General features: G+C 39.7%; 1 protein-coding gene across 1 annotated transcript in view; it reads right to left on the bottom strand.

Moving 5' to 3' along the window:
• arhgef10la (Rho guanine nucleotide exchange factor (GEF) 10-like a) overlaps positions 1 to 21,263 on the bottom strand; it is a 218,187-nt gene that overhangs the window by 190,780 nt on the left and 6,144 nt on the right. The window contains exons 2-3 of the mRNA XM_034684285.1: positions 13,364 to 13,651; positions 9,562 to 9,589 (exon numbers count right to left, since the gene is read on the bottom strand). Coding sequence (XP_034540176.1) covers positions 9,562 to 9,589; positions 13,364 to 13,646 — 311 coding nt within the window. The 5' untranslated portion in view covers positions 13,647 to 13,651. The remainder of the gene's footprint in view (positions 1 to 9,561; positions 9,590 to 13,363; positions 13,652 to 21,263) is intronic.

Below are 21,263 nucleotides of genomic sequence, written 5' to 3'. Positions count from 1 at the left end.
GACTTCCAGCGTAGGCTACGCCGTCGATTCGACGCTGAAGTATAAATCAAGCTTAAGCCTGCCTGCCCTCTCAGATCAGCCGACATGGGCTTTCGGGCTTTTTCAGTCCGGGCTCCTAAACTGTGCAACGACCTACCAGCTGAAATAAGGCGTGCTACTTCTGTAAGTAATTTTGAATCGCTTCTTAAAACTTTTTTTGTTTTGTTAAAGGCCTTCATAACTATGTTTACATGTTATTCTGCTCTTGATGTCTTGTAATGCATTCTAGTACTTTGGAGTTTCTTTATTTATTCATTTATTCATTGATTCATTTATTTATGTATTATCATTACTATAAATATTATATATATGTCTTTCTGTGAAGCACTGTGTAACTTTGTTTAGAAAAGTGCTATAGAAATAATAATAATAATAATAATAATAATAATAATAATAATAATAATAATAATTATTATTATTATTATTATTATTATTAATTAAGCAACAATGAGTTTATGAACAAGTGCCGCAGAGAAAAGTTCTGCAAAGCTGCAGCAGGGTGAAAAGGTGAGCTTAAACTTAACATTTAAAGTTTTATTCTCTGAGGTTGGAGCTCTGTGTGCAAAACAAACGCACATAAGCCATGTTGCCATGGTGTCTTTCTTTCCAATGCCGAGGCTTTTGTTATGCTTTTAATGAAAACGTTCCATCAAGAGGGAAAAGGTAAACTCCGGAGTAAATTCTGGCATTAAGCTCTGGAGCCCACATAAAAGCCCACAAGAGAGGAGTGCTGCATCGAGTCTAATCGCTGTGACAAGCTGATGTTCTGTCATTGCAGCTAAGAGAAACTCTGATTTCTGCAATAACAATCTGAAAGTAATTTTGGTGTAATATTATTGTGAAAGTGCTGACAGATCTGGTGGATGTGCTGACAGGTTTAACACCTTGATGGTGGAAAGTGCTATTGATAGCTCTTCTTTAAAAGGCAGACTATTGACTGAACTGAAGTGGAAATGTGCACTCAGCAGAAATCTCCCTGCATGAGAAATTGCCAAGAACCTCAGTGTGGCTCGGCTGCACACAAACATGCACAGAAGCACACAGGGACACAAATCAGTGCACAAATACAGGCCGCTCTTTTCAGCACAGGAAAGTTCAGAGGAATCCAGACGCTGAGGCCCGCTGTCGGTAAAGGTTTCTGAGCACACTTCCTACGTTTCACAGGTGGGGGGAAGGGGGGGGGGGGGGGTTTAAAGCAGGGTGTCTGCACAGAGGGGGGCTGTGAGGGAGTGGTTGTGTCCAAATTGTGGCTAAAAGTTTTTTTTAAAAATAGGTTTGATGGAAAGTTAGTTCCTTTATTCTCATAATTTTGACTTTTTATCTCATAAATAAGACTTATTTTCACATAATTTAGACACAATATATTTATTTCTCATATTCATAAATTATAAATTCAACTTTTGATATCATAGATTTACTTTGTACCTCATGATTAAAACTTTTTTATCTCATAATTTGACTTCTTGTATCTCATAAATGCGACTTTGTCTCCAGCTATATATATTTTTTCTCATATTCACAACTCACTAAGTCATAATTTCAACTTTTAATATCAGAGATTTGCTTTTTGTCTCAGGGTTATAACTTTTTATCTCATAATTCGACTTCTTATATCTCATAAATAAGACTTTTTATCCCATAACATCTTTTTTTTCTTACATTAAACTTACCAACTCATAATTTCAACTTTTAATATTACAAATTTGCTTTTTATCTCACAATTAAAACTTTTATCTCATAATTTGACTTTTGATCCTTTCATTTCAAGTCTTTATCTCATAATTTTGACATAATATCTTTATTTAATGACTCCAGAGCTCACATCACATCACACCACATCCTTCAGCACCTCCACTGGCTCCGAATCAACTTCAAGATCCTGCTCATCACCTACAAAGTAGGGCTGGGCAGATAATCATTGACATCTTTTCTACGATTATTCGTTATCCAATGTTTCTATCAGGAGTAGGAGCAGCCACAAGCCTGCTCTCCTCTCCAAAACAATGAAGCCTGTGATCAGCCAGCATCACAATCAAAATCAGAGTTTCTCTGATTCTCTTTGATGGAGCAAAGAGGCTGAAAGTCATGAAGTCACTATCTGAAACTCAGCTCATTTCACTTATAACTTCCAGACATCCATTGACTAAAATCCATCAACCAGTTAAAACTGTAAGAACAAAGATCTGGGGTGCCGGCATGGCTCCCTCTTGGGTGAAATATATTTGGAAGGAGAAAATGAAGGAGATAAAGACAATGAAGAGGAGGACGGCAGTGTGAACATCACAGTGGCAACCTCCATTGATAACACAATACAACTTCTCCAGAGGAGTAACTGCAAGACATCCAGTGAGAGTGCCATAAACAGAGAGCCTCAGAGGCGATGTGGACCAAAGGTTTGAAGCCCTCGAGGAGACAATGACTCAAACAATAAAACAAATGGAACAGGCAGCATGAGGTTAAACCATGTATCTCATTTACAGAGGCAATGGTTCTCATCGCAGAGGCCACAGGTTCGGTTCTGACCTCGGCCCTTTGCTGCATGCCATTTCCCACTCCCTCCTCCCAACGTTTCCTGTCTCTCTTTATCTGTCCTGTGAAATAAGGGAAAAGTGGACCAAAAGAAAAAATGACAGAGACCTGAAATGTGAAGGTCACATTCTTTGAAAGAGAAAAAGAAAGTATTCTGCTTCAGGCGTGTCTTCATGTCCAGCATACAGAGTAAGATCAAAACTTAAGCCTGACTAGAAGTTGGGTTCATTTCACCATTTGTGATTGGCTGTTTTAGCTCTATATATAGAGTAATAATGCCCAAAGTATCATCATTATCCAACAAAATATGATCACAATCCCCGATCAAGATCATATTACTGCCCATTCCTTATTTGGAACAAGTTCACCTTTGATACTTTGCGTATTGGAATCATAAATAAGTCTCTAAATATTTGTCAAAATGTTCTCGTAAATTGTTCCAGCTTTATTTTATTGTTTGTTTTAATCCAAAACATCAGGTTATACCTCAAAAACAAACAAACAAGGTTGTTAGAAAAAAGAAGGAAACAATGCAAAAGTTTAGGGAGCGATAGGGATGTCACAATCCCGATCTCAACCAGCGGATCGGGGCCAATCGGCATTTAAGCCGACCATCTCATCCAATCATTTACGTCTGCTGTCACTGAACACAATTTGCAGCTGAAGGCATGAGGGTAATTGCACGTTCTGAGTTCACTTAACTGTGTATATATAATGAGAAAATAACAAATGGGACATTGATGTAGAACTCAAGCCACGATTTAAATGTTATTATAGAACTCACATGTGCACCACCAGACACCGCACAAAAAAAACATCCGCTCTACGCACCCTATGGAAACTCTGCTGGGAAAGGCGAACACATAAACCAAACACAGGACAGTCTGATACATTAGCATTAGCATCCTCATGGTGAAGTGGCAGCTGTTGTTCTCTACACCGGCGAGCCGCTTCGTGGTTAGCGGAATGCAACCGGGCATGTTTCGATCTCGCTGCCATTGCCAATATTCACGTCTCACAATCGAATGCTAACATTGTGAATCACGCACTGTCTTGAGAGTTGCATTCAGATCAGCCTGGGATTTAAGCATGCTGTAATGCATGCACACCAGTTTCGTGGTTCTCACACAGCAGAGCTTGTAACACAGATTATTAGTTTTACAACAATGCTAGCTGTATTAAGTTCAATGGAATAAACATAAGACATATTTTAGTTTTTTTTTTTTTTTCGTTAAACAAAGAAAACAAATGTTGCTTCATACTTCATTTAGCTGGTCTGCAAAAAATTAGCCTCACGCTCATGTGGCTCTGCTTTCGTGCTGTTATGAATGAACCTGCTGCTACTGATGCTTGTGTCATTATGTTTACATCAATGGGTAAAATATGCATTTTTAAATTACTTTAAAAAAAAGTAAAAATCTGGAAGACTTTTCGCGACCCCCATTTAGTGTCTCGGGACCCCCACTTTGGGAACCCCTGATCTAAGCAAACACAAGTATAGGATCGGGACTCAGTATTGGCAAATACTCAATATCCAAAAAATTGGACCGAGGCCAAAAAAGCTGATCGGACATCCCTAGTTAGCAGTATAATAATAGAGTGAATTTCCCTGTTTTTTTGTTTGCAAATCTGTTTGTTGAAGCTTGTCAGAGGTGAATAAATCTCTACTGTATTAAGATAACAAAAGCTTTTCAGCTCCAAACCACACTTCAGAATCTCATCAGTCAGAATCAAACAAAACAAAATGAACACTGATTACCTGAGGCACAATCTGAGCGAGCTGTCAGAGAGCTTTGGTTCACCCTCACAGACAGCTAGCTGAAGCCTCCTTTTAGAAAAACTCAGTCTGAGGCTGTCTGTCAGCTGCAGGGCTGCCGCTCTGTAGGTGACTTTGACTGTCGACCTCCCCGCGGAGGGGATCGGGAGAAAAGAAAGTCGCCTTTAGAGGAATCAATAAACTATCACATTATCCTTTACTGTGCCGAGGCCTTGAAGCAAACTGTCGACTTGATTATATGAAAGACGCTGTATGACTGCACGAAGGCTGGCTTCATTGTATTTATACACCTTTAAGCCAGGAGTGTGTGTTTAGACTACAGTTCCTTTCACATCAACAATAATAAAGCCAGGGATTTTCAGCTGGATTGGAATGTTTACATTTGTGTTTAAGGGAGTCCTGAGCGTCACAAGATATAAGATGTTATTTCCCTGACTTTTATCAGACATAACACAGAGATTTCAGCTTCTCTATGACAGGGCCTCCTCTAAGCGAATCACAAGAGACTAAAAATGCACCTGAATCTAACGACAAGTGGAAGCTGATGCACAAACACGACAACAGTCCTGTTTCTCTCTCAGAGTTGTGTCTTCTGGTGTGAAGAAGATGTGTCATCCATGTAAGATAACTGTTTCTAATCTAATACTGTCACCATGTTTGTTATTACTGCTCCATGATCCTGGCACACAGCTTGACATCAGTTCCACCTGTGGAGCTGAGAGGATAATCGTTAACCCCCGACTGCGTTTATTGGATTATTTGCTTTATAATAACATGTGAGATTGCTGTGTCTGGATGCGACACAGTCAATTTAAGTTAAGAACAAAGTCATTTTAACCAAGTAAAATATAATTTTTACTTAATATAGTGTTAAAGGCCAAACATTTGAGTCATCCCTCTCTCTATCTGCATGATACAGAGTATATAAGAATCAGTTGTACACATTTGACTTCGTAAATTGGTTTGAGGGCAACACATATGAAGCTGAGTTCAGCATTGAGGATTCTCTGGGGCCTCAATTCAATCACAAAGAATCAAGAGCTCTAATCAAACCCTGATTAACACTTGAATTCACCCGCATTAAACACCATTGAAGAACACTTCAAACTCGCATACGAGGCTACAAACGGGATGCACCAATCCGATCCTGGTATTGGATATCGGCTAGATCGGACTAAAAAAGATAGATCAGATATCGGTGACAAGGGGCTGATATATAGTGCCGATCCATATGGCAGATCTATTCATCTCAGTTCTATGCTTTTCTGTGTTTACAACAGCCATGTGCATCTCCTACGTCATCAGTGCCGGCCGGTCTGTGCATTTTTGCCCGGTGGACTATGATGGAGGATAACTACAGAGGCTCTGCAGTTCAGGTGCATGTCAAGCTTCATTTGCTTACAACTCCGTGGGAACTTGCAACATGTGCAGCACTTATGTTTCAACGGATGGCAGTCGCGCTGACAAATATAATGGAAGCCTAAAGGAGGAAGTTTACGTCAGCTGTAGCCTACTGCAAAGAAGCAAGAAACCTTCTATTAATGGATTCAAAGTGTGAAAACACGGACAGGTTATTGGATTTAATTGTTCCAGATCCTTGAAATTAAGGGATTCCAGAGGGATGCCTCTGGTTTAGCACTTGGAACCCAGGTACAGTTCACCATCATGTAAATAATGTTTCTGACACTGCTCTGCCTGAACTCCAGCCTACCTGAACACATCAGCTCGTTTGCTTTATTTTGTGTCATGATTCTAATTTAATTGTGTTTCCTGCACACAAATGATACTGGGGCGGGGTGCCAAAGTTATACTTCTATTATCGGTATCTGCAGATACCAAAGTCCAGGTATCGATATCGTGCAACCTCATCATATGTTTACAGAGGGAATAGGCAGAGTAGGGGCGGGACTTCCTGACCAGACACAGATCCAGTGGAATTTGGCCAATAGTCTTCAGTGATCAAGACAATAATTCCCTCTCTACATCACCTTGAAATACTGTAATATACCTTAACATAAGGAGCTTATCCCAGCGGACTTTTGGGGGAGGGCAAGGTACACCTTGCACACGTCACCAACCTATCACAGGGCAAACATGGAGAGACAGAAAACCATTTACGCACACACTCATACCTGCGGGCAATTTAGAGTGACCAATTAACCTGGTGAGCATGTTTTTGGACTGTGGGAAGAAGCTGGAGTACCGTACTCCAGAAGAGAACCCATGCATGCACGGGGAGAAGATGCAAACTCCACACAGAAAGGAACCTGCCCGACCGGGGACTCAAACCAGGAACCTTCTAGCTATGAGGCAACAGAGCTACCCACTGCACCACCGTGCAGCTATATTAAAATAATTTTTTATAATAATAAAGAGTTCAATTAGTCCACCTTCTGAGACCAAACCCCCTATACATACAAGATGTGCTATTGCACACAACCCTGTATGTTTTCTACTTTCATCTCATCTGAACAAACTGCTTTTCCTAGCTCGCTCCAGGAAGTAAGTTGGGTATAGTGTTAAATTGGTGTCACATCTATGATGAATCAACTCCACAACAAAATGTTAAGGAAGTGCTGTCAGGATGAGAGCGCACAGCACAGCCCTGAACATCAGAGTGGAGCTGCCGACAGCTCATCTCAGTCACAATAACATGCAGAACGGGAGCACTCTGCAGAGAGACGCAGAACTTTGTGGGTGTTGTCGCGCTTGAATATCATTAGTGCAATTAGTTTTATGAAGTAGACCTAAAGATGGAGCAGATAGCAGGGTCATATGATGCGCAATTCTTGGTGCAATTAGTAGTCGCAAGCCATTCTTAGTGAATTACCCCGAGTCTTTTTGTAGCTGGTGGAGTTGCCCTCTTCCGGCCATTTGAAAGAATGCAGCATTCAGGCAACCGTCACTGCTCTTCTCAGACTGGGTGTACTTCTTTGAACATACTCTATGATCTACACATTCAGTCATTCTGAGCGATGGGAACACTGCTCAAGTTGAAAGTTAGCAGAACTTTTTCTAGGAAGTGTGTGAGGTCACTCGACTCATTGCAGAGCTAGAATTATTAATCATGATGAATGGCCCCACCTTCACTTCTGCAGCAAAGCTAACAGTAGAGAGAGGGAGCTATCACTCAGAGAGTCCAGAATAAGAGATCTTATTAGCATGAATAATTAAAATCACCTCTGTGGAGGTTCCACAGGTGTGTAGGTCAACTTGTGCCACCACTACGCACAGCACAAAGGAGATGAATAAAACGCAATTTGTGCTCCTCAAACTCAAAGCACACAAACAATGATGTGTGAGAATCTAAACAGAGGCATTCACACAACTCACAGTTTGCTGTTCCCATTTGGATTGTCCCCCCCCAGAGTAAGTTAATGCAGACACTTGTGATTGCCACAGCAGGGAAAATCACAAATGCAATTAATAAAAGTCATTACGACAGCACTCAGTTTGCTGTCCCATGTTTTATTCTTAAGTTTTTCAAATGCTATTGTTATGGCTCATAGGGACCATTAACGGCATAAAGACATCAATGTTCTCAGTTACACCTGTCTGCAATAAAAAGTGAAAATGTTTGCAGTAAAAAATAAAATAAAAGATCTATTGTTGTCTGTAAGGAGGCAGGGTTGTTAAATAAAGTACTGCCTTTTATCTACCTCACTGTTTGGGAGGCAGCATCAATCTTACAGACAGTTATCTTAGTTATTAGCAGAAACTGCATTGCTTTAGGCTTACATGGGGTAATGTGTTTCTTGTGAGGTGTGTGGGTAACATAACTTTTTCATTTACCGTATTGCTGTAAGATGTCCCTGATGATTCTAAAAAAGCATAACTTTACAGGATTGATTTTGGAAAGCAAAGCCATTGAGCTCTACAGTAAGACTTTTACTGACCTTCACGTTCTTTAAGAGATCTCTAAGGGCTCACCGTCTTTAGACATTAGGCTCTGTGACAACATACTTCTGCCTGACGGTTGTTTAATGTCTCCTCTGCATTGATGACATCAGCATCTTAACTCCGCCTCAGTTGTGGATTAACTTGGCTGACTTTTAAGCCACTTTGTTCTGTATGAATTTGTGTCTCTCTATCTTTCATCCAGCATGAGGGGTCGCTCGCTTTACAGAAAAGTTGTGCAATCTACCGCTGTATTCAAAAGTGGGGAGCTGCTGGCCTAGCAATTAAGGCGCCTGCCTAATATAGAGAGCATAGACTGTATAATAAATGGACGTAGTATCCGTGAAGTCTCCCCCATCTGTTTCTGAAGCGCTGTTTTGACACCATATTGGAAATACTGAACTCAACCTAACTTCTGTCCAGCTAATGTGAGGTAATGATCCCCATACAGTGTGTGCCAATTGAGAAATAGGCTATTTAGACAATCTCATTTTTTTGTACCAGGCAGTAAGCATGTTTATTTCTGCTGTTAAGATCGGTTTTTTGAATGGGTGTGTATGTGGTTTCCAGTACTTCTGGAGCTAGCCTCAAGCGGACACTTGAGGAACTGCAGTTTTTAACACTTCCGCGTTGGCTTCAATACTTGCAGCCGAAGGTTGCCGCTTGATACAGAGGCTATAGCACTGGTCGCGGCTGTCACAAGTTCGACTACCGGCCTCGACCATGTCTGCTGCATGTCTTTCCCCACTCTCTGCTCCCCACTTTTCCTGTCTCCCTTCATCTGTCATGTCAAAAATATACCTTCAATAAAACATTATTGCAAAACCCCAGATATAACACAATCCCTCTTTTCTAGATGTCCTTCCAGAAAACGAAATCTGCCTCCTTTTCTTGTAAATATAATTCATCATAACAAAACATGACGGAGAACATAAACAATGCTAATCAGATTATACTGTATGCATCATCATGAATAAAGCAATGCTGTGATTTCCCTATAGACGGTATCAGCAACACCACTTTATACTTGACATTACCACATATCACTGCGTGTGTGTGTGTGTGTGTGTGACAGAGAGAGAGAGAGAGAGAGAGAGAGAGAGAGAGAGAGAGATGCCATCTGGAGATGATATTTGGTCCAAATAGATGCTGTGTAACATCTGACAGCACCACTGCAGGGGGTGTGTTTGGAGAGAGAGCAGGCATGACATTAAGTTAGAAATGGTGACATCACACAGATGTGGTCGTGATGTTCAGTTAACCACCACCCTTTTTTAGTCATTCTCTCCATACTGATGTGGGAATAAGAGGCAACTCACCAGCAGGGTGACTCACTGGCTGGAACATCTGTCAAAAAGGAGAAAAACAGCAACCATGAGACAAAGTATTCCAAAACAAATGAGAGTCATATTTAAAAAATGACTGTACGACTTTGTCAGAGTTTCAAAAAGACATTTACAGTGGATGTGAGCTTTCTCTTGAAGTTTTTGGTGCTTCAAAAATAGAAAAAGTTACCATCAGAAACTCAATTAAAACTTTCCGTGCCCATTGATCAACTGACAGTTTTTCTTGGTCTATTTAATGTCAGAAAAATAAGTATGTTTTTTTACCCTAACCCTACCAACAACAGCTTTAAGATGAATCCTGAAACGACAACCCAAAATATTTACTCAACTGTCACTGAAGAGAAAACAGAGAGCATTCATGATGGAGAATCTGTTCTCAAAACCTATTTATCATTGAAATAGTTTGCATTATTTGGGATCCACATCTATAATCTTGTTTTGCTTGGTTGCACTCTATTTTTACAGCAAAGACACTCAAGGAAGTTGCTGTTCAGCAAACGCCACAATCGAGTTCAACCTAGTGAATAAGTCATCTGGCTCAGGAGGATTCTGAATCTCAGCTGCTCCCAGCCTGCGATTACATAACAGACCTCCTCTACACACTTTTATCAACACCTAGAATTCCCCTACATGCATCCTCACAGCCCACTTAACAGATTACCTCACACAGACTGGGTAAAAAAGCTTTTTAATTAAGCACTAATCACTTCACTTTGTCCCACAGACCCTCTCCAAGACCTAAATCCCCCTCTTTATCTGGGCGTGTAATTACTACTGTCTGTTTGGCAACGTTAGCCAGGTAGTAAATATATCATACTTACATCTACATAACTTCATCCAATTAAATGGAAAGTTAACTCTGCTCTCTTATGCCTGTCTGCCCGAGGCGGTAATTAAATCCTGTTAAGAAGAGATTTAAGCAACATACAACTGGCTGAAGTCACTCACACAGCGAGGGGCTCTGGGAGACAGATCAGATTATATTAACTCAAGAGGAAACAGACAATTTGCAGCTAAGAGGCAGTTTATCAAAGACAGATTACTGTACACTGACTGTGTAGGTAGATGTTTGGTGTTTTGCCCAGTAACAGGTTAACAACAGACTACATTTTGAGGGAATGAAGGGTGTGGGTGCACATTACAAGTTGACAATGCAGCAATTCTTACCACAGTAGCCTACTTTGTTTCTACAACGGCACAGAAATAAGTTGAATTCATTAAAGAAAGCAGTCACTATCAACGGTGAACAAAATACTATTTCCCATCCAGACAACAAGTCTTAACCTGTAAAAAGTGGAGTTATGCTCTATCTTTTTTCGGCTTCTTATCCACATTTTCTACTACATATCATGCAGCATACATTTTATACTATATTTTATAGTTATTAGCAACATCAGTATCTTCTTTTAAAATACTACTGAAAACATATTTTTAATCGAAAGGCTTTCTTGTAATATTGTTTGCATGCTTTATTTTTTTTAAATTTACTTTTACTAATGTTTTTATTTTATTCACTCTTTATTTTTATTTGTTTACTGATTCTTAATTGTTTTATTGTTTTAATTGACTGTATTAGATTCTCATTTACTCTTGTATGGCTCTCTTTCTCGCTTTGTTCATTATTATTGTTTTTTTATGATATAAAGCACTTTGTAGCATGTCTGTTTTAATAAATGCTATATAAATAAACTGTATTATTATTACTAAAGTTGCTTATTTTGTTAAATGTTCTCATATCATTGCTAATTGTATTTGTTGTGAGGTTAAAAAAATGAGACATAAAATATTTCCATCTCTAACTGCAGCAAAATTAAATTTTCTCACCACAGGTGAATACATCTGTAATCATTATCTTATATTAGACATATTAATTTACATATGACTCAGAGACTATAAATAAGCTAAATATTAAAAGCTGTAACTTAGTAAAGTATTGGGCTGTCACTCCAGTAACAGGAGTATAACTTTAGCCATTAAGCTTTTCTGTGTACTTCAACAATTTATGAATTAAATGTTGACATTCAAGGTATTTTGAGCTATGTATGCTGTCTTTAGTAGGAAGGAACTCGTTGTAATGTGAATTATTACCTCAGTTTTGTGACAGCAAAAAGATAGCAGTGTTTCAAGCTAGGTAGCATTACTTCATGGGCGTGATGACAAGTGAGTGTGGCTCTACGCATGCGTGAGTTGTAGTGGAGGTAAGTCGTCTAACAAGCCCTGTGACATCTCTTTCTAGTTCTGTTAACATTCAAAAGATCGTACTCGGGTTAGATCGTACTCGTACTTGTACTCGAAAAATTAAATTATAATAAGGGTTGAGACTCACCGTTAGCAAGCATTTAATTGTCTAACTAGCTTGATTTATGCTGAATATCTGAAGGCTAATTTCAGGTCTGCTGCCTCTATTGGTTATCATGTGGTGGTGTGGTAGTTTTATAGCTTGTTGTTTAAAGGTGCATTCAAGACAACTAAATTCAGTACTAGAAAACAACTACAGCACTTCTGGTAATTTATAAAGGGTGTTAACCAAGCGGCAACCTCCGGTCTAAAAATATAGTCCAATGCGGAAGTGTTAAAAGCTGCAGTTCATCGAGGATCCGCTTGAGGCTGGCTCCGGAAGTACCGGAAGTCACATACACAGGAATGGGAAAAAGACGATCTTTACAGCAGAAATAAACATATTTACAGCCTGGTACAAAAGACGAGTGTAGTCTGAATAGCTAATTTCTCGAAATGCTCTCACTGTGAGGGGGGTGAATTTTTTTCTAACACAGCAATTTTGAAGATATTGAGATTACTAGTCTTCCAATGAGAGGCACAGCTGCCTGTGGGAACACTGCAGCTGTTGGCTAGGAGGCTCAAACTCCGCCTATTTACGTCACACTGGCTTGACAGAAGCAATATGGCTGCTGCCGACGATTGGCCTCTAAACAGCTCTTCAGAAAACAGATGGGTGACATCAAGGATACTACATCCATATTTTATACAGTCTATGGTGTTAACCACCTTTAGCAAATTTCAGCGAAGAAGAAATAAACTTGCATCATGATCACTATCTTAAGATACATGAAGGATATTGCACATCTATTAGTAACTGCATAAAATATTCAAGGTTAATACATTTCAGTTTTCTTAACAGCATATAAGTCTCACTCATCAGCCCCAAATGCAATCATAAGACGTTGTTTTTAACTTTCACTGTCATGTTCAGTGCTTTTAAACGGAATGAAGTGGTGGGGCAATAGACCAGTAAATCATTGTTGAGAGGTTTTTCCAAGGGTCAATAGATAAAATAAATAAATAAAAAGAAATATATGAAAATAAATGAAAATTTATTTTATGGATAAGTAAATAAAAGCATTAAAAGGACAATAAAAGAGGTTTTCAGAGTAAGAGGATGACTTCACATCGAGAAAATTAGAAAAAGTGAAAAGGATAAATTAGGAACATTAAAATAAATAATAATTTAAAAAATAAAAAATAAAAATAATAATAAATGAAAACAATACATAATCAAATAAAATGATCAAATTAAACTTAAGACAATTAATTAGTTGTATGAAAACTAAAAATAATAATAAAATAGAAATAAAAGCGGTTAGAAATATGAGGTCACATAAAAGCAAGTCTTCAAAAGTGGGTTTTAAGAAGAGATTTAAAATGTGTCACTGACTCTGCGAGTCTTAAATTACAACTGATCTGCTTTTATTTCAGTGAAAATGCAAAACAGCACCACTTTAATGTGCAGTAACTACTTTTCTTGTACATGTGTTACCTCCAGTGGAATTAGCAGCTGCATCCTTGTTTTGATTCCCCTCCCGTCCAGTAGGGGGCGATGTTTTGAGATGTGTTCTGTCTGTGCCTGTTTGTGATAAACTGTCTGCTGTCTTCTTATTCGAAGAGGAGGCAGATTCTGCAGTGTCAGAACTGATCCCTTTACTCTCCTCCTGGTTTTTCTCCTCATCTGTAGTGTCACCAAATGAAAACGCTTCCCCTTGCTCCTCGTCTTCCTCCTCCTCGTCCTCCTTTGGTGGTTGCTGAGACATCACAGTAGACATAATCCCTATAGGAGAGAGATTGAATTCAAGTGTAAGTATTTTGTCAAAAATAGTATTTCCAACTTTTGATTATAAAGTGACACCTGTGAGAAAAATAACACTGAAAACAGCTTTTGGGTATTGAAAAGATAAGACTTTAATGAATAGACTGATACAATATTAGATACTCTGAATAATCAGCAGTTAAAAAGACTATTTCCCTGCCTTTAGGGATTTGCAACCCTTGAAATATTGCCCTCCTTCAAATCAAAAGCAAAGAAAATAGAGTTTCACATCAGCTTGTAACCATTTTTTCGCTCGACTCTGACAACAAGATGCACTTTATAGGAACTCACAAAATATTGCTGCTACCTTAAGTGCTATTTCCAGAGTACTGGCATCTAAATTACACCTTTTACATGATAAAAAGTCTTCGCAAAAGGGCAAAAAAGGTAAAAGGACTCTGGATTGGAATGTTCTTTGCTCTTTATAAACAAACCAAAGCTGCTTAACAGAATCAGCTGCATTAAAAATACCTCTGAGATAAAAAACAGTGTGTACTTAATAACACTGACAATAACGTCTGTGTGTTTACACCAATAATTTGGATTAAAAACCTTGAAAGAACGTCCTCCAGTACAAGTATTAGTGAGTTTGGAGATTTAGAGTTTTCCCCAAATTGAGCAACTTTTAAAACAGTTTGAAAAGATATGAAATGTGACTCAAAGTAAACTTTAAACAATGTGATTTATTTCAGGTGCAGAGACATGTAAACAGAGAATAATCCTTGAAATAAACATGACATATGGCCAAGAGAAAGACTGTTAGTGGAGGCTTAGTGGCAGATTAATTACGATACCTACACGCCCACTGATGAAAACATGCCCAACACAACAGACCCCAACTGCCGGAGAGCCTGGTGTTATCTTTGTCTTATCAATCGAGATAAACGGGGCAGAAGAGAAAACATGAACAAAGACTAATTAAAAATGAGTAAGCTGTAAATAGTTGAGTATTTGCAAACACTCACTTTGCTGAAAAGCGGTTTTGTGCTCATACATCACAAAAAGCTAAACATGTAAACCGACAGCTGTAATCATGGAGACTAGATGTGCTCTGAGCGTATCTTAAACAAAATGTAAATGTTCTCTGACATATTCGCCCTCGAGGTATTGAAATGCTGCAAAACAGCATTTTTTCATTACTTCACAAAGAGGGATTTTCTGTGTCTCTTTTCTCTCTATGTTAGTGTGCCACTCCTGAGCCCATGCAGCATCTGCTTTGCATTTTGATTAGCACAGAACTGCTTCCAATGCTGGAACATTCTTGGGGCCTGATTGGGCTTTTTGTCGGGCTCCTTTGGGAAAATGAGAGCATGGAGCGGAGGCGGCTGAACACGGGCTGGCTGTGCGGGGGAGCAGCACTGAAAGAAAGACTCTGCTGGTGGATTGTAAAATTCATTGTCAGCACTTATTGTGTAACCTGGATACAAGGGATGTCATGATGTCAGTTATGGCTCTCGTTATCTTTTACTGCTGACGGCTCAGTTTGGACGTGATGTTTTTTTGGCACTGTGGTTCGGGAATAGTAATGCTGAATTACCTCATGGAGCGCTTAAAAGATAGTTTGGACGCTTTAAAGAAGAGTTGTGTGCTTTGACTATCAATATTCAATGCTCTACCTACAGCAGATGGCAGTCAGCATGGCCCCTATTTGGAGGAATTGGCTCGAGCACTGACTGTATATAAAGATTGACACTGCATCTCCACCTCCTCCAATTACACAGAAGGGAAGCAAAAATACCCCCATGTGGCCGGCTGTGACATCCTTCACTGGTTACATCATTTGTAGCCAAAGTTTGTCCAGCAAGGATCAGCCATAGACTGTGGGCGTAGTCTAAGTCAGGGGTTCCCAAACTTTTCAGCCTGCGACCCCCAAAATATAGGTGCCAAAGACTTGTGACCCCCACTGTCCCTCAAAGTGATTCAATGTGGCTTCATTTAGCTGGCCTGCAGAAAATTAGCCTACCTATATGAGCATGACGCTGTTTCCTGTGCCATTATGAATTAACCTGCTGCTACTGATGCTTTTGATAATCAATGTTCACTAACCCTAAACTTAGGAGTCACCTGGCAAAAAGAAAGGCAGAAAACTCATTACATTTTCTATTTTCAAATTTTTTATTTCAAGTTTAGCTACTATTTTTGTCGATATTTTTTACTATAATGGTTAAATGTACTATGTTTAGATAATTAAGGGAAAACAAACATTCAGGAAGACATCTCACGACCCCTCATTTGTGTCTCTCGACCCCCCAGGGCATCCCAACCCACACTTTGTGAACCCCTGGTCTAAGTGACGTAACCCACTGGTTTCTGAAGAGAGTTTTCCGAGCCAAATGATGCTGACTCAAGCTAACTTATGCTCAACCTGGAGATGGACAAAGAGTTGAGCTGAGTCAAACAGCCTGTCACCCAACTTAGCCACACCCCCAATAATGCAAATTCACACATGACTGGGGCGACAGAAGCTCAGTCTATAGAGACTAGGCTTGGGAACTGTAGGGTCGCTGGTTCAATTCCCAGCATTGACCAAGCTTGGAAATTGGCCTGGTGTCTGGAGAGGGGCTTTCCTGAGGTTTCCTTGAGCAAGACCTCCTGATCAGATACACAAGACTTCTATTTTTGCCGGACGCCAGAGCACGACGCATCAATCTCAACAGAGCAGATGGAGCGGGACAGGAAGTCAGGCACCAAAACAAAATGAAAACATCCGGTTAATTTTCAGAATAAAACACTCCGTGTTATCAGAATAAAACACTATGGGCCTGATCTACTAAGATCTCAAACAACGGGCGCTATATTGCGTGTGCAAACTAAAACATTTCACATGCTATTTCTGGGCGTGTCGCGGGTGATCTACGATGATTGCGTGCGCAAATGATAACAAGTGCAAAAGTGGAATGGACCGCCCTGAAACGAGGATTTTGCGTGTGCTAAATCGGCTGTCCTCATGGATAGTTTTGGAAAGCAGAGTTGTCATAAACAAAAAGTGAAGTTTGAAGCCATGAAGTTAGAGGTTTTAGTGGAGGAAATAAATACATCAGTGAACTCCAGCAGAGACATCTCAGCGTTTTTGGGAGGCCTGTGAAAAGGTTAACGTGTGAGAAAAAACAGAAGATCTGCCGATGAAATAAAAAGATGGACACATTTAATTAGTTCAAAACCTGCCAGTCTTGCTCTACCTACTTAATTGGGAAGTAGTTCTCCAAGTTAAAACTAATTAAAAACCCCTTGAGGAGCATGATGGGACAGGAGAGACTGAGTGGACTTGACAGAGCAAAGAAATTGGACATACAGCGCATCGAGGACAAGTCCACGGAGCTTAAGGCTCGTCCAAACAGTGGTGAGTAGGTCGAGTTCATATTGATTTTTTGTTTGTATGTGAAGATGTGGGCTGCTGTGCCAATTTTACTAAACTTTATAGCTGTTGATGCAGTGGCCTACTGTGCTGTCATTAGTTGAATAAGTTAAAGTGGGTATCAGAATGATGCAGTCGCTATCCGTGGTGCTGAACTGCTTCGAATTTGTGTTAAATGCATAAAATGCAGTGTTGCAAGGAGTTTCTCCATAGGTGACATGACATGGCTCCTTTTTGTGACTGCCATTTGTGCGTAATGCTGTGCCAGTTTGCACCTGCCTTTCAAACGTGCTAAATATAGACGCAAAAACACTGCGCGCTATCTGTTTCAGGTTTGATAAACCACATTGCGTGTGCTAAATGATTACATTTGCATCTCCTCCTCCCAGTATTTTGCGTGACAGACTCGTGTCAGCTCATTTGACAGATGCAATCCTCGGCGCTCCCGGTTAGTACATCAGCTTTGCATGCGCTATCAAGTTTGCACGTGTTTTTATACACGCAAACCTTTGGTAGATCGGGCCCTATGTGTTAAGTCCTATCCAACAAACCTTATGTAGAATTTTTATTAGACTATTCTTACCCTGCCATCAGACAGGCCTTTTCTTTGGCACTACTTTTCTCAACTTAAGAATTCACACCCCTTTGCATACTGTATTATAAAAAACACTACTAAGACAGCTGTTTGGGTTAGGTGTTTATGAAAGCGACAACAAATACAAGCAAATAAACATGAGTGATAATTAAAGGAACCATGAAAAGCTGTACACTGTGCAGACATCAGGACATTTTTATGAACCAGGAGGGAATAATTCAAACAGATGGAGCGGAGACGACTACCTTTTCTTTAAACTATCCCTCAGAGCAAACTTAAAATTAGACTGCAAGCCTGCTACTCTGTTTAGAGACCAATCCTCTGCCTGTTTACAAGTATGATATACCACCACAGCCTTTGGACCCAGCGGCCTCCTCTGTACCAAACACAGTTTCTGCAGTCTGCCCACACATTGGTCCAATAAACAATGACTCTTTTGTGGTGGGAAAACTTCTCTTCAACCTAAGAAAGCATTGTTTCTACATTCGTCACTGCAGTAGTGATTAGCTCACAGGTCATTTAGGCTGTTAAGACTGAAGTTTAGCTCATATTAATCAGGGAAATTGGAGGATTTTGTCCAAAGGAGAAGAATACTCTTTGAACAATACCATAGATTAATTCATGAAAGCTAATTCATTGAAAGCTATCGCCTCTATACCTCCACAGATTTAACAATTGTTTTCCATAGATCAATGGACTGAAATACATCAAGCTAGTGGAGTGGCTTGTGGTTCTAAGAGATCAGTATTTTCACATTAATACGACCGCCAAGTTGGCTAGAGCTGGGAATAAAAGTTAAATTTCCTTACATCAATATTTAAACAGAAATCCAAAAAGTTTCTCGCTTTAATAGGCCGTCCTCAGAATCAAAATGACAGGTATTCAAAGCAACTGTCTTTGAAGGAAGGCATTTGGACAAGCCATCAAACAGACTCCGGCTTAGAAAAATAAAGAGCCCCGGGAGTGGAGCTGTGTGAAAGCTATTCTTGAGGGGAAAAAGAAGATACATCATGGAATAGAGATGAAACCAACTCCTACACACCCTGTCCCTGACCTACATAGAGCTCTGGAAACGTGTACCAAATGTGGTAATGAGGGGGGCGATGTTTACCAGTTAAAAGGGAGGCGTTTTTGTGTGTTCAGAGGTGATGTTAGGTACACAAGGACACACATTTGCAGCATGAATATGTGCAGAAAACATTAATGTCATTTTTTAAAGGAATAAATCTTTGATATGCCTTTTTGGAGGATTTTTTTTATATTTTCCCCAACTTTCTGCCTTCTTTCATTTATAAAATCTTACCAATTTGTAGGTAGTTGGCATTTAATTCATGCTTTCTGATTAAATCTCTATGAGAAAGTTCTTCTTGGAAATCAGTGAGGATGTGTAATCTGCTTTAAAAACAGAAAATAAATGACACAGTTAAAAGCCAGAAGGAAACAGGAGTTTCCTAACATGCAATAAAAGCTTTCAGCAGGGATTTGGCTGCATACTTTGTTCAAGCTACAGATTTAGTGAGTGCAGTGTTTGACCGACTGCAGACAACCTTTACAGCTATTGGTCAGTTGTGTTTGGGTGTATCAATAGACAATGGCAGAGAGCAGCAGCTGGTGACGACTGAATAAACACCATTTGAGAATCGAACAGAAAGTCACCAAGACTACTCAAGGCTTTTTCCTCAGCAGACGACAAGAGACCAGCCGACCAGAGACAACAACAAACAGTGCCAGGCAGAGACGTCGATTCTATCTCTGGCACTCTTTCCTCCTTCCTGGAGCACTTCCTATCAAGAGATACGAATGTGACTCTGCTAATTTAAGACGTGAGAACAGCCCCTAAAGAAGAGATTAAATGAGCTTTTCTTTGGCTGTAAAAAGGCGTCAAAATCTGAGAGGGAAGATTTTCAACAACATTCTTGGATTTCAAGCTTTTGCTTAAATAAGAATGTTAAAACATTGAGGAAACTTAGCCTACTGCATTATACATTATGACCACAATGAATACTTAAAATTTCACTTTAAGTGAATTTCTGAGAACTGTGTGCCAAAGGCCATGCAGAATATGATATCAGTGTATACACAACATAATAAGAGGGTTTTCTGTGCATATTTGAAATAGTGTATTCTCACTTGCCTCCAGATTTGAGGAACACATTATTAATTTAGGAGCCTGTCTGGCCTTCATGTGCCCTCTGCTCGGTGAGTAGCCCTGTTAGCGTTAGTCCACAGCAGCAGTGATGTGCTGCTGGTGTCACTTTAGTCAAGGACACAATGGGACCTGCCATCTGCCATGTGTGCTCACGGCATAATGGAGAACTGGACTTGTGTGTGGTTGCTGAACACAACAAATACAGAGCAGAGATAAGAATGTGCTGAACACAATGCTTTAGTGTGTCAAGAAAATACTTTGGAAACTGATACAACAAAGAAAGTTTCCAAGGGAGACAGAACAAAGTCAGTGCACAGTTTAAAGCCTTTTACAAGCTGTAGATGGCTGATAAATCCTGTAACATGAAGCAGTTATACTGTCAGAGGCCTAAAAGTATTTCCTTCTCTTTAAATAAAAAAAAACATCAATCAATCAATCAATCTTTATTTGTATAGCTCCAAATCACAACAAACCTTATATCAAGACACTTTTAAAAACATAGCAGGTCTAGACCGTCTTCTATGTTATATAGAATACGGAGACCCAACACTACGACAGGGTAAGACTCTGTCTTTTAATCCACCATGAGCATTGCACCTCACAGTATTTAGCAAGTTACAGCAGCAAGGAAAAACTTCTTTTCACAGGCAGAAACCTCGAGCAGAACCAGACTCATGTTAGACAGCCATCTAGCTCAACTGAGTTGGGGTTGGAAAGAGGATTACAGGACAATAAGAGATAGAGGGAGCGGTGATAGTGATGAGACGAGTAGTAGTAGCTGTTGCTGCTTGAGTCCAGCACATCATGAAAATGGTTTTGCGTACACAAGACAGAAAATGCTGTAGTATGCATGCCAGAATAGTAGTTGGCAGTATAACTTTGTAATGAAACACCACTGAGGAACATCACATGACTGCCCATGAAGACATTCTTCAAAAGCGCGCTGCATACCAACAAACATTTGCATGTGCCGATGGGCCTGTGAAGAAGTTTGAAGTATTTATTGTATTATTGTGTCATGCATATAATCGTATGCCCAGTCCGCATGAGCTTACAAGACACCATGAATTCATGCAATCCAGGGTCAGAGCGCACAGCACGATCATTCATTATAAAGAAACTGAGGAGGAAAATTATAGTATAATAAAATAAAAATGCCCATGACTTAAAAAACACTACCTTGTCTTCTTTTCCAGGCTTTTCAGACAAAATGAGTGAGCTAAAAGACGCCAGAATTAAACAACCATTCTAGTCTTTGCACGTCTGCCCACCACAATATTTCAGGATTTATACAGGCAACTTCTTAAAACAATAACTCTCTGAGGTCATCACAGTTTGTACATTACAAAAGAAAATGGGACTCTTTTTCCACTTATTTCAAATCACACAACTCTCAGAGTCTTTTTTCTTCCGGGAGGTTTTTGAATCGACCGACCTCGACAGCCAGAGGAAGAACACCAAATCTTAACTGTGC

This window comes from Notolabrus celidotus, chromosome 1 (genome assembly GCF_009762535.1).
Source record: "Notolabrus celidotus isolate fNotCel1 chromosome 1, fNotCel1.pri, whole genome shotgun sequence".
Taxonomy (NCBI): domain Eukaryota; kingdom Metazoa; phylum Chordata; class Actinopteri; order Labriformes; family Labridae; genus Notolabrus; species Notolabrus celidotus.
Note: the sequence above shows the minus strand (reverse complement) of the source record. Positions and strands in the feature narration are given on the sequence as shown.